At 42.9% G+C, this 14,268-nt stretch overlaps 1 protein-coding gene across 2 annotated transcripts in view; it reads left to right on the forward strand.

Annotated features, from left to right (window-relative positions):
* dach2 (dachshund family transcription factor 2) overlaps positions 1-14,268 on the forward strand; it is a 321,413-nt gene that overhangs the window by 230,248 nt on the left and 76,897 nt on the right. For both annotated transcript variants that reach the window (XM_062964038.1, XM_062964039.1), the window contains 2 exons: positions 9,641-9,796; positions 13,321-13,493. In XM_062964038.1, the coding sequence (XP_062820108.1) occupies positions 9,641-9,796; positions 13,321-13,493 (329 nt within the window). The remainder of the gene's footprint in view (positions 1-9,640; positions 9,797-13,320; positions 13,494-14,268) is intronic.

Below are 14,268 nucleotides of genomic sequence, written 5' to 3' on the forward strand. Positions count from 1 at the left end.
TGTTCAATCCAGGAAAGGGTATTTGAAATCCATGTATGGAAAATGAGATGTCCATTTCCAGTGCTCCCAACTTGCTCTGCAGGATCATCTATCATGGACTAACAACAATAACAAATAGAGATGAAAGTCGATAAAATACCAAGTGCCGTGTGATGTATCGCTCCTTAAGAAAGTAGTAATATCGAGAGCAGGACGTCAAGAACAAGCCTCAACTTTCTTCCCCAAATGAAAAGCTTGGGGGAAGCGAGCATTTGTCAGTCTGCTTAATTTGCACATACCTCACCAAAGGAAAGGCCAAGGGAGCTCGGCCGAGAACACAGCTGTACCGGCGCCTCAACTAATTGCCTCTCCACCCTCCACCTCATTTATCTTCATTTCTTCCCAATTATACCACATTATCAATAGTCTCTGTTGCATCAGAGTCTTAATCCCTTTTATTCAGGCAGCATTAGATAGTGGCAGATGACTTCTTGGAGGTAGTCAGAGTAAACAGCTATGAAATGCCACCTCTGGCAGATGGCACTGCTTCGCCGGAACTGGGACAAAACATTTGGAAATGTGTTGCCAGGCACTGGTTTGAGAAGGCAAGCTGTCAATATTTTTATAAATGATCATCAAGGTGCTGCTCACTTGCTCACCCGGCCAAGATGTTTAGTAAAGTTTGGAAACTGTTCCGATATAGATGCGGGCTACAATCCAAAGAGCCCAGGAGAAAGGTTTCAGACATGAACTATAAATCACTTGGTTTGAAGCGGATATCTCCCCAAGTAGCATATGCTCCCAAGTATCAGGGACTGGCCCGGTTTTGCTGGAATTGGGGAAATTGCCTTCCCTATTTTCCCTCCATCTTGTGCATTTTAGGGTCTTCATACTGTGAGTTGCAGGAACTATTGACATCCTTAGTGTCTTAGTTTGTTCCCCTGAAAAATGAACTCCTTGCATGAAAAAATGGATGCATCTTTTCTCTAGCTTGCATATTTTCATTCACACCATAATACATGTGTAAATGTAAGGTGCTTGCATATGTCATTAAGGACCTCATACCATGAGTGATGGGAAAGCAGGGGAAAGAGGAGGAAACCATCTTAGTTGGGTCGCTGTGAGTTTTCCGGGCTGTATGGCCATGTTCCGGAAGCATTCTCTCCTGACGTTGCGCCCACATCCATGGCAGGCATCCTCAGAGGTTGTGAGGCCCGTTGGAAACTAGGGAAGTGAAGTTTATATATCTAGGGAATGTCCAGGGTGGGAGAAATTACTCTTATTTGCTTGAGGTAAGTGTGAATATTGCAATCGGCCAACTTGATTAGCATTTAATAGCCTGGCTGCTTCCTGCCTGGAGGAATCCTTTGTTGGGAGGTGTTAACTGGCCCTGATTGTTTCTTCAGTGAAACTAAAAAAGGAAAGTATGGTATATAGTATGTAAGTACTGTTGGTAATGTAATATTATCTTCTATATAAACAACTTTTAGTGGCACTTGTTATACAAGCTGCAAAATAAGGGGATTATGGTGTTGTATTTAACATCAATCTCAACTGGATTTGGCTAGAAACAGTGGTAGATCATAGCCCTGTCCCTATGGAATCTCTTACGTTTACTAGTAGTATATATTGCAATGAATATTTTACTCAAGGTATCCACTATTTGTATTCTGATTGTTTCTTGTCTGGAATTCCACACGTCCCAACAAAGGATTCCCCCAGGCAGGAAGCAGCCAGGCTATTCAGTGCTAATCAAGCTGGCCAATTCTCTCATGTCATCTGCCGGGAAGTAGCAGCCAATAATGAAAGGACCAAGGCAGTGACATCTCTGTCCCATCCTCTGTTCGGATATCAGCCAGCATGCCAACGCCTTAAATGAAGAAATAGTTTTCTAAGATCTAAAGAGATACTCACAAGAACACTTCAGCAAGCAAGAGTCCAAAAGTGGCAGGCTAAAACCCAGAACCTCAAGTCATGGCTGATACCGAATGAGAGACTCCATCCTGGGCACACAGAAGACTGGGCAACTTGTAAGGCGCTGAACAGACTGCACTCTGGAACCATGAGATGCAGAGCCAACCTTAAGAAATGGGGCTACAAAGTGGAGTCCACGACATGCGAGTGTGGACAAGTGCTAACTACAAACCAACTATTACAATGCAGCCTAAGCTCTGCCACGTTCACAATAGAGGACCACCTTCTAGAAACACCAGAGGCACTCCAAGTGACCAGCTAATGGTCAAAAAGGACATTTAGTATAATGCCAGGTTTCTCACTTTGTTTGTGTTTTTCTATACATTACAATTGTACTCTTAGTTCGCTTCTGACACGATAAATAAATAAAATCTGTGATACCAATCTGGTTGTGAGAGTAATTGGTCCAAGGGCATCTAGTGAGTTTCATAGTAGAGTTGGGACTCCTTTGGATCACCTATTTCCTGACCCAACATTCTTATAACTGCTATACCTAGTGATCTCCAGTATCCGGTCTTTGAAAACGCTTGGAATAAGAGGTCTAAAAAATCTCTGAACCACTGCTTTTGCAGTGAAGAGAAAAGTTCAGAAACAATATTCTGGATCCCTTTTCCTCTTCTTGCTTCCCTCCTCCCCACTCTTTGATTTTTTTATTATATAATTACTACTAGATTACCACACCTAAGTTGTGACAGACATATTTTGTAAGTATGACTGACTGATGGACAGCCTGGGAATTGCTGAATTAATGGGCCCATTTCAAAGCCTTGGCAGGACTGAGCAGTAATTACATCTGCCGAGCCACTTGATAACTTTTTGGAAGTCGACCAGTTCGGCCATTGCGAGAGTGCAGCCTTTTAAAATATTTTAACATAACCATTTTATGGCTCGCTTTGAATGCGCGGGATGGAGCGCCCGAACCGCAGCTGTACAAACCAGCGCATGAAATGATGAAATGGTTAAGGCTATTCATTTATCATTCTGGATCATGACAAGTTGGGGGTTTTTTTTGGGGGGGGGGCTGCTTTGTCCATTGGATTTACAGTCTACCTTTTAAAAATCCCTATTTTTAAGACAATCAGATGGTGCATCTACACCAGGCATGGGCAAACTTTGGCCCTCCAGGTTTTTTGGACTTCAACTCCCATAAGGAGGGGTATTGTGATTTGCAAAGACACTGTGCTATATGGGAAATGAAGTGCATGAAGCCGATTGGTTGAGCCTGCAAAGACCTGGGAATTTGATTTGAAACTGGTTCTGTTCTGCTGCTGAAGAACCAGTTTGAACAAGTTTTGTTCAGTGAGTGTGCTGGCTGAGTTACTGCTGGAGAAGATGGCTGTTTACCTAGAGAGGACTTGCTATTTTCAAGGCCTGTTTGCTGCTGGATAAAGAAGGAGAAGAACCAGGACTGTATTCTTCTATGAAGCAGATTTATGGACTGAAAAGGACTGTTCATGACTGTGGACTTCTGTAAGCATTGATCTCTTGAAATTAGTCAAGTTCCCGTATTATTGGTTCTGCAAACCTGAGTGGTCTGTCCTTGTTCTGGAGCTCGCGGGCACACATAAGAGCTTCCACTTGTCATCTACAATCCGCAACACAAAACACCTGGAAGGCCAAAGTTTGCCCATGCCTGACCTATACTGTAATGCAGTCTGAAACCACTTTCGCTGCCATGGCTCAGTGCTGTGGAGTCCTGGGAATTGTTGCTTGGAGAGATAGTGTCCATTGCCAATCCCAAGGCTTTTTTATTTCTTTCTCCAGTTGCTATAGCATTAAATTGTATTCCTATTGAATGGGCACTCTCAAATGGATGACTGTCCTTTGCAGAACAGGACACGTAGCCTGAAATTTAGGAAAATGTAAATTTGTTTCATAGTTTTAGGTGGGCATCAGGGGAGGGGGAAAGTTTCCAAAACTAATCTAAGTTCAATCAACTGACAGCCCTTCTCTTCTTGGGTTTCAGATTCCTCCAATCTGTTTTTAAAATTGCGTGGCCGGGCTAAATGAAATTCACACTGTCCACTACAGCTATCCGCCTTTGACATTTGATTTGTTGCTATAGATTTCTGGGGGTGGGGAGGGGAATGTCATGAAAATGGCTTCCTTTGCCAGAAGCAATAACGCCTTCAGGGCCAAGGCCTGGGGAAGTCTCAGACGCTGTCCGCCGTGTGTTTGTGTTCGGACTTCTCCGGCAGTCTGTGGGTGGTCGTTTCGGCACTTTGCAGAATTAGTTTTTTTCTTCCTTATGGCAAATTGAAATGAATTATTATATTTTGAGGCAGGGTCAATTGCAAATAATGTAATTCTTTTTATTTAATTTGAATTTGTCAAACATGAAGCCAGATACAGTTCTGCTTCTGAAAGCATTAAATATGCTTAAAGGTTTGGAAGTTTACTTTCAAAACAGTAAACAGTGACCATTATAGTTACCGTTTTTAAAAGTAGCTATTCAGTTTCCCATCAAAATGGCATTCATATAATTATAGAAGAACCTTTTAAAAATCAGCTTTGCAGTGCAAAAAAGGAGCAATGTATCTGATTGAATTACATTTGTAAATCTACAAATCCCAGGATTCCACATGATTGAGCCATGCCATCTACAGAGATACTCACAAGGAACACCTCAGCAAAGCAAGAGTCCAAAAGTGGCAGTCTAAAACCCGGAATCATGGCTGATACTGAATAAGAGACTCCCCTTGGCACACAGAAGAAAATGTGATTTAAGGTGCATCTGCAGTTTGAGACCATTTTAACTGGAATGTCTCAATGCTGTGGAATCCTGGGATTGGTAGATTTCCAAAGTCTTTTGCGTTGGGTTGCTGTGAGTTTTCCAGGCTGTATGGCCATGTTCCGGAAATGTTATTTTCTGATGGTTCACCCACATCTGTGACAAGGCATCCTCGGAGATTGTGAGGTCTGTTGGAAACTAAATAAATGAGGTTTATATATCTGTGGAATAATGTCCAGGGTGGGAGAAAGTGTTTGAAACACGCGCTAATGTTGCTATTGTCCACCTTGATTGGCATTGAATAGTTTTGCAGCTTCAAAGCCTGGCTGCTTCCTGCCTGGGGAATCTCCCACCCTGGACATTCCACAGATACATACATCCCACATGTCTAGTTTCCAACAGATCTCACAACCTCTGAGGATGCCTGCCATAGATGTGGGCAAAATGTCACCTTGATTAGCATTGAATGGCACTGAATGGTCTTGCAGCTTCAAAGCCTGGGTGCTTCTTGCTTTGTTCGGAGGTGTTAGCTGGCCCTGACTGTTTCCTGTCTGGAATTCTCTGTTCTTTATTAACTGCCCTGTTTTTAAAGTTTTTTAAAATACTGTTAGCCAGATTTTGTTCATTTTCATGGTTTCCTCCTTTATGTTGAAATTGTCCAAATGCTTGTGGATTTCAGTGGCTTCTCTGTGTAGTCTGGCATGATGGTTGTTAGAGTGGCCCAGTGTCACACCAAAAGAACTTCCTCACTGCGAGGGCTGTTCGGCAGTGGAACTCTCTTCTCCGGACTGTGGTGGAGGCTCCTTCTTTGGAGGCTTTTAAACAGAGGCTGGATGGCCGTCTGTCGGCGGTGCTTTGAATGTGATTTCCTGCTTCTTGGCGGGGGGTTGGACTGGATGGCCCACGAGGTCTCTTCCAACTCTACTATTCTATGATTCTACGATTCTATACTGCTGCCTTTAGGGTATTCAGGCCCTAGTTATGAATATACAAGAGAAAAGATCTGATATTATTTCTGCAGCCAAGGAGTCCATCATCATGCGCTTTGGAAAAAAATATTGGCTAATGGTTGCTTTTCAGAAACACATACAACTTCTGCAAACAGCTTGGCCGGATTGATTTATCAGAGAAGCCCCTGCCTCTGATTGAAGTGTTATAGGTACGGTCTCTTTTCCACCCGATTAGCTGCCCTTTCTTCTTGTTTAGCATCTATCACGCCGACATTATCTGGAATGTATCCAGACATGGATCATCATCTTAATTTACGCACTATTTAGTAAATGATGTGGACTCTCAACAGCCTTAATTATGATTGAAAATGTGTTGTGCTTTTCCAAAGGCAGTGCCACCCACTTCTATCGGGGACGGGGAGGGATTCATCTTACCTTTGTCAAACAGAGCCAGTCTCAGAGACAACTTTGTCCTTTGCCATTAATTACCCACCGCACATCACCCATTTACAACGCGGCGGCTTCTCTTCTATCCTCCGTTGGAACCACCGAAGAACCTTTGCCTGAAAGCCGACGAGGGCTTGGCTTAGAATTGTTGGGGTGGGGGATCGAGGCCAAAATAATTTAATAAGTGGCACGAAGGCTGCTTAATAACACGCAGTGCGGATCGCGTTCTCAAGCTCCGATCCTGCTGGCGTTGCGAGAACAATTTGAAAAAGAATTGGCCTCCATCCAGAGCATATTCCACACTCATGTATTTATTTAGAGACATGCTATATGATGCTTGTGAGCATGCCACCCGGCGAATGCTTACATGCGTGGAGAAGGTTGAGAGTCACGGTCCAATTACTGGCATTACTGCTTTCACATGAAATTTGGGACGAGAAGGAGAAATCACATGGGAAGAAAGGAAATGGGAGGATTGTTGGTTGGTGAGGAACTGGTACTTTTCAGCAGAGAAGGCTAAGCATGTTGTAAAACTACAACTCCTGTGATTCCATAGCATTGCCCTTGGCAGTTTAAGTGGTGTTTAAGTGGAGCCCTCAGTGGCGCAGTGGTTTAAACTGCTGAGCTGCTGAATTTGCTGACCGAAAGGTTGGCGGTACAAATCTGGGGAGCGGAATGAGCTCCCACTGTCAGCTCCAGCTTCTGCCAACCTAGCAGTTCAAAAACATTCAAATATGAGTAGATCAATAGGTACTGCTCCGGCAGGAAGGTAACGGCGCTCCATGCAGTCATGCCAGTCACATGACCTTGGAGGTGTCTACGGACAATGCCGGCTCTATGGCTTAGAAATGGAGATGAGCACCAACTCTCAGAGTCGGACACAACTAGTCTTAACATCAGGGGGAAAGCTTTACCTGTAACCTTTACCTTTTTAACCGCATGCATTCAGTAGTATAGATTAGGGGTCATCAAACCTTTTAAGCCGAGGGCTGTTCATGGCCTTGGAGGGCCACATCCAGCCCGCAGGCCTTAGCTTGGACCCCTGGTATAGATGCACCCAGAGTTTCAAATGAAATAAAGCTTTTAGCTTCCAGATATTTTAAAATAGTTTTCTTATTATTTCAGTGTCTGGTATGTTTTGTGAGACCTGTTAAAGAATCCTAGAAACCCTGTTAATTTCAGACCATACCAAGATAAACAGAGTCCAAGTTGTGTTGCCGAAGGCTTTCATGACCAGAATCACTGGGTTGCTGTGAATTGTCTGGGCTGTATGGCCATGTTTCAGAAGCATTCTCTCCTGACGTTTCTCCCATATCTGTGGCAGGCATCCTCACAGGTTGTGAGGTCTGTTGGAAACTAGGCAAGTGTCTGCTTCGTGCAAGGCTATTCAATGCTAATCAAGGTGGCCAATTGCAACATTCTCCCTTGTTTCAAACAGACATGGGTTCTTTCTCCCACCCTGGACATTCCACAGATACATCAACCCCACTTGTCTAGTTTCCAACAGACCTCACAACCTCTGAAGATGCCTGCCATAGATGTGGGTGAAATGTCAGGAGAGAATGCTTCTGGAACATGGCTAAACAGCCTGGAAAACTCACAGCAACCCAGAGTCCAAGTTGTCCTTTTTTTTGGTCAGTGTGAATTTTGGCTTCGATGGCGTGGAGTGTGTTAAATTTACATTGGAAACGCTGACACACCAACACAAATATAGCAGCACTATTGAACACTGCTGTAATTATATCACATTATAGTAGAACATATGGTATAATTTAGTTTGGCATAAATGCATCTTTCTTTGTCAATACATAGCTCATCATTTTTGCAAATTACCAATCTGTAATAATAAAGTAATTCATAGCTAGGCTGTAATATTAGCATGATGGAATGTTTCCCTTTTTGCTCAGTCATTGATCTTTCACATTTTTCTATTTGATGACATTAATCACCTTTGTTAGCCAAGCGCTTAAGAAGAATGTTGAATGTTGAAAGAGTGTTGTGTTAAGATAGATACATATATATTTCATTTTGGAGCTATGCATTCCGTATCAACAAAGTAATACTAATTTTAATCAAGTTAATTAATTCCTGAGTGTCAATAGCTCGGACGTATCAAACCTACCCTTTTGAATTGCATGTTCAGACTTGGGTCCCATCTCTGAGATATCTCTTTATGTATATTCATGCAAACATATATGAAGCCCCTGGTGGCGCAGCAGATTAAATTGCTGAGCTGCTGAACTTGCTGACCAAAAGGTTGGCAGTTCGAATCCGGGGAGCGGAGTGAGCTCCCGCTATTAACCCCAGCTTCTGCCAACCTGGCAGTTCGAAAACATGCAAATGTGAGTAGATCAATAGGTACTCCGGGGAGCGGAGTGAGCTCCTGCTGTTAGCCCCAGTTTCTGCCAACCTGGCAGTTCGAAAACATGCAAATGTGAGTAGATCAATAGGTACTCCGGAGAGCGGAGTGAGCTCCTGCTGTTAGCCCCAGTTTCTGCCAACCTGGCAGTTCGAAAACATGCAAATGTGAGTAGATCAATAGGTATTCCGGGGAGTGGAGTAAGCTCCTGCTGTTAGCCCCAACTTCTGCCAGCCTGACAGTTTGAAAACATGCAAATGTGAGTAGATCAATAGGTACTCCAGGGAGCGGAGTGAGCTCCTGCTATTAGCCCCAACTTCTGCCAACCTGGCATTTCGAAAACATGCAAATGGGAGTAGATCAATAGGTACCACTTCTGCAGAAAGGTAATGGCACTCCATGCAGTCATGCCAGCCACATGATCTTGGAGGTGTCTACGGACAACGCCGGCTCTTCCACTTAGAAATGGAGATGAGCACCAACCCCCAGAGTCAGACACAATTAGACTTAATGTCAAGGGAAACTGTTACCTTTACTATGCAAACACAGGCATTCCTGAATCTGGATAAAAATAATCTGAAATTCAAAATACTTCTGATCCCTAGGATTTTGCATACAAGATGCTTAATTGGTATTAGTAATGGCAGAAGATCAATCAACTGTCCTAATATGTGGTACGTTGGATCAGATTGGAAGTCCTATACAATCCAACACTTTGTTCACACAATGGTAAATATTTTGCCCAAAGTAGGTTGACCATCAATACAAGACTTTTGTGATAATTTATGTCTTTGTCATGTGTTTCCTGGCAACTGATTTGTCTGGTGTGAACATGGGAGAACACCTTCTCCATAGCCGAACCAAGACTCCGGGACTCCCTTCTTAGAGAAGCTAGACATAGAGTAAACATTTCTGTTTGGAGAGGCCTTTGAGGACCAATTGTACAAGATGCTACAAAACCTTGTCTTGGGTTTTCTATGTGTTATCTTTCTTGTGCTTTATTTCTAATGCTGTATGTTTTTCACTAGTTTTAATTTTTGGTAGTTTAATCACTCTTTAACTTTTTATTTTGCTAATTTTACGAATTGGTTGCACACCGCCTTGCGTCCTGAACTGGGGGAAAGGAAGAAAATAAATATAACAACAAACAACACCGAGTTGAATCTGCCCCCCAAACAATTTTTTTTTTATGTTTTGCAGGTGGAAGCGAATCCTCCTGGGATAAAGAGAAACTCCAGTCTCCTATTACGACAGGATCGCATCACGGAGTTAGCCATGCCGCGTTGTCGAGCCAGTCCAACTTGGGAAGCGCCCACCCTCTCAGCCCTTTGCAGCAAAGCCACCTCCTCACAAATAGTAGGTATCCTGGCCTGAAAACACCACCGTCCCTTGCAATTTTCAGGTAGCGCTTTCCATCGAGGGCCTGCCCTATCGTTGGGTAGAGTATGGAAGTTGTGCCATAAGTAGTGAACATGACTCAGGATTTTAAAAATGTTAAGGCATGTCATTCCCAAATGTACTGTTGTCTCGTCTCAATTTTGTTTTGGAGACTTCTTGAAATGGCTACAACAACAAACAATTTGCTACCCTGTTTCCCTGAAAATAAGACATCCCTGGAAAATAAGACCTAGTAGAGGTTTTGCTGAATTGCTAAATATAAGACCTCCCCCGAAAGTAAGACCTAGCAAAGTTTTTGTTTGGAAGCATGCCCAACGAACAGAACACCAGAGCATGCGGGATTGGTAAATGTACATATCATAGAGTCTTGTGCATGGAAATAATGGTAATAACAAGAAATTCTTGATAGGATTCACAGTTTGGTTATGCTGGTTTGTGATGACAACTACTGTACAGTATATAATGTTCATTTTTTTGTTCAACAATAAATGTGAATTCTTCTTCATGGAAAAATAAGACATCCCCTGAAAATAAGACCTTGCGCATCTTTGGGAGCAAAAATTAATATAAGACACTGTCTTATTTTCGGGGAAACACGGTAACACCAATTTCCAAATTCTGCAAGTATTGTACATGTGGGTTGCTGTGAGTTTTCCGGTTTGTATGGCCATGTTACAGAAGCATTCTCTCCTGACATTTTGTCCACATCTATGGCAGGCAGAGGTTGTGAGGTTTGTTAGAAACTAAGTCAGTGAGGTTTGTATCTCTTTGGAATAATGTCCAGGATGGAAGAAAGAACTATTGTCTGTTTGAGGCAAGTGTGAATGTTGCACTTGGCCAGCTTGATTAGCATTGCAAAGCTTTGCAGCTTCAAAGCCTGGCTGTTTTTCCTGCCTGGGGAATCCTTTGTTGGGAGGTGTTAGCTGGCCCTGATTGTTTCCTGTCTGGAATTCCCCTGTTTTCTAACTCTAAAATAAGGGCAGTAAATAAAGAACAACACTCAGAAAACATGCAGATTCAATTCATGAAACAATCAGGGCCAGCTAACACCTCCAAACAAAGGTTTCCCCCAGGCAGGGAGCAGCCAGGCTTTGAAGCTGCAAGGATTGCCAGGATCATGACTCTTCTAGAGTAATTGACAGACAACCTCTTCCCTTCTCCACCTAAGAAGAACTTGGGTAGCCCATGGAGATATTAAAACGTGTAAAATATCAAAGCATGACCTCTGTTTAGACTCCTTCTGCTTAGAAGGAAACAAACCCACCAGGCTCATGGGGAGAGGGAATTTGATTTTCCACTCCTCTTCTTGTGACAAAAGGCAGAGGGGGGCGAGTGGGGATGAACACAAAAAGCCCAAACTCCATTCACTATCCATTATCAAAACCATGACAGGGATAATAATGTGAATTGGCCTATCGCATGTCAGAGCCAAGAGCACTGTCTGAATAGATCAGACGCTGTTGTTGCCATTCTGTTTGGACGGCCATAACAGATGCAAAGAATCACAAAATCTGTGACAAACCTGGATTTTTAAATCTCAAATTCTTTCCAATCTCAACATGAAAAAAATTTTTAGGAAAATTTGTATTGAAACCAAACTGAAATGAAAATCCCCTATGTAAGGTCCTCTGGGTTTCCCACCTAGGAACAGTAGTAATGATATAAGATTTTAAATCTCTAACCTTGGCGGAAGTATATTTTCCATGTATCACTGACACGTTGTACGTTTATTCTCCCAGCATTTTGGTCTCTGAAATCTATGTTATCTGACTCATACCTCCAGGACACAGGGCTGGCAATGGGTCTAAATAAATGTTAAAATAACAACGGAGATGGGCTACAAAACAGTGCTTGTGGCATCCCTCCTTTCTTTAAACGGTCCCCGCTCCATTTTGCCGGCCTCATACAACCGTAAGCCTTTGTTCCTCCGTCAATGCCCCTGCGGCAGCCGGGTAATCGTTCCTCGTACTCTGTGGAGTTTCAACACTCCCAGACACCATCTGTCCAAACGGAGTTGCATGCCTACTTAAAGTCCAATTGACATGCAAACTAAATGCAAACTACAAACAGAATTTAACAGCACATTGCCGGTTTTTAAGGCACAATACATCAAGCATTTTTCAAAAGGGGACGTGGAGGAAACGCATCTCACGCTCGCGGATCAGACATAATCCTCGATACACAATAAATCCTTGAATTGTCTCGTGGAAGACAAGGGAGTGATCCGCAATAAAGATAATGATAGCAGAGAAAGAAAGAAAAATCCATAAAGATACCAAATTACATAACTCGATTGAACTACGCAATATAGAGCTTGCAATTCAACATCATCATATACATGTTGGACTGTTTCATTCAATGTCACAGAGATATCTAGCAACCTCCAAGTATATATGAAGCCAGAACAGGCATTATTGTAGAAATATAGTGCTCCCATTCCAATCTGCAATGTTCAACCAACTGTAAAAGTAAGAATTGAGCATTGTTGAAACCGAGATGTGGTGCAAAATGTTCATTATTCTGCCTGTTTTCCAGGCAGGTGGCATATTGTTGGGGAACAACAATGGAATGATCCCAGAACAAGATTTCCCTGAGGCCAAGTTGACCAACCCTAGACAACCTCACGCCTTAATCTACTAGAAAGAGTGGTCTGGTCCTTTAACACTATTTACCGTATATAGCCGAGTATAAGCCGGATTTTTCAGCCCTTGGCTTATACTCAAGTGAGGGTCCTGGCCGGCTTATATTTGGGTTGGCTTATACTCGAGTATATAGGGCAGGGGTCCCCAAACTAAGGCCCAGGGGCCAGATGCGGCCCTCCAAGGTCATTTACCTGGCCCCCACCCACAGTTTTAGACTTAGGCTGGCCCATAGTCTGAAATGACTTGAAGGCACACAACAACAAAAATCCTATTTAACTTGACTATCTCATTGGCCAGAAGCAGGCTCACACTTCCCATTGAAATCCTGAAAGATTTACAGTATGTTGGTTAAAACTGTTTTTATTTTTAAATATTGTATTGTTCTTTCATTTACTAATATTGTGCTATGGTCATAATGTAATATATTGTGGCTTATACTCGAGTATATACAGTAATATATCCCCTATATTGTCTTATGGAAATACAACCCAATCTGATACCAATTCAAAGATCCTTTACTAAAACGTTCCTAAGAACTGGCTTTCTAACATCTGCTAAAGACAACCATTGACGGAGAGCCCGCCATCTTCTGAGGTGTCCTGTCTACTGCAGAATAGCTCTTGTCCTCGTGTTCTGCCCAATATTTGTTTGGAATTGATTTCCTATCCTAGTTGGGGTCGCATGCTTCAAAGCAGACAAAAATATAAATGGAAAAAAATTACAATCCCCACTGATCATTCATTCCAATGGATATTTGTTGTCTCGACTTCAGTGCTGACTTGTGGCAAGAAGAGAACACCGCTCTGTACCGGTGTGTGATCCGTTGTGTTTCCCTCCTAGGGATAGACCTGCCATTCATGATGGTGCCCCACCCGCTCCTTCCCGTTGGCCTACCGCCGGCTTCTGTGGCCATGGCGATGAATCAAATGAACCATCTCAACACCATCGCCAACATGGCTGCTGCCGCTCAGATGCACAGCCCTCTGTCGAGAGGAGGAGCCTCCGTCATAAAGGTAATATTCAGAACCGGACTCTGAAAACAACACTTAACTTGGTACAGTATGTATTGCATGCATGTTTCAAAGACCCAACATTTCAGTGGCAATCATATTGCAACAAAATGTTAGTTGGTTCTTACCTTGCTCATTCATTTTCCATTAAAAACATACACATACACATGATTACAATAAATACAATACAATATTTGCACTGAAATCTCTCTTTTAAATATAAGGGGAGTATGAAACAGTATAAATAATTCTATACTGTGCACGCAAAGCATAGTGTGAACTTCCCATAGTATCAGCTTCAAAGGACTGGAACTTATTTATTTATTTATTTACAGTATTTATATTCCGCCCTTCTCACCCCGAAGGGGACTCAGGGCGGATCACATTATGTACATATAAGGCAAACATTCAATGCCCTTTAACACATCAAACAGAGACAGACAGACAGACGCAGAGGCAATTTAACTTTCTCCTGAGGGGATGTTTGATTCTGGCCACAGGGGGGAGCAGCTGCTTCATCATCCACTGTGACGGCACTTCCTCATTCCAACGTTGTCAATTAGTTAAACTTGCCTCCCCACTTTTATAAGTGGTACCTTATTTCCTACTTGATAGATGCAACTATCTTTCGGGTTGCTAGGTCAGCAACGAGCAGGGGCTATATTTTATTTTTAATTGACGGGTGCTCACCCCGCCATGGGCTGGCCTCGAACTCATGACCTCATGGCCGGGGTGATTTATTGCAGCTGCTGCTTACCAGCCTGTGCCACAGCCCGGC

Source organism: Anolis carolinensis, unplaced genomic scaffold, assembly GCF_035594765.1.
Source record: "Anolis carolinensis isolate JA03-04 unplaced genomic scaffold, rAnoCar3.1.pri scaffold_12, whole genome shotgun sequence".
Taxonomy (NCBI): domain Eukaryota; kingdom Metazoa; phylum Chordata; class Lepidosauria; order Squamata; family Dactyloidae; genus Anolis; species Anolis carolinensis.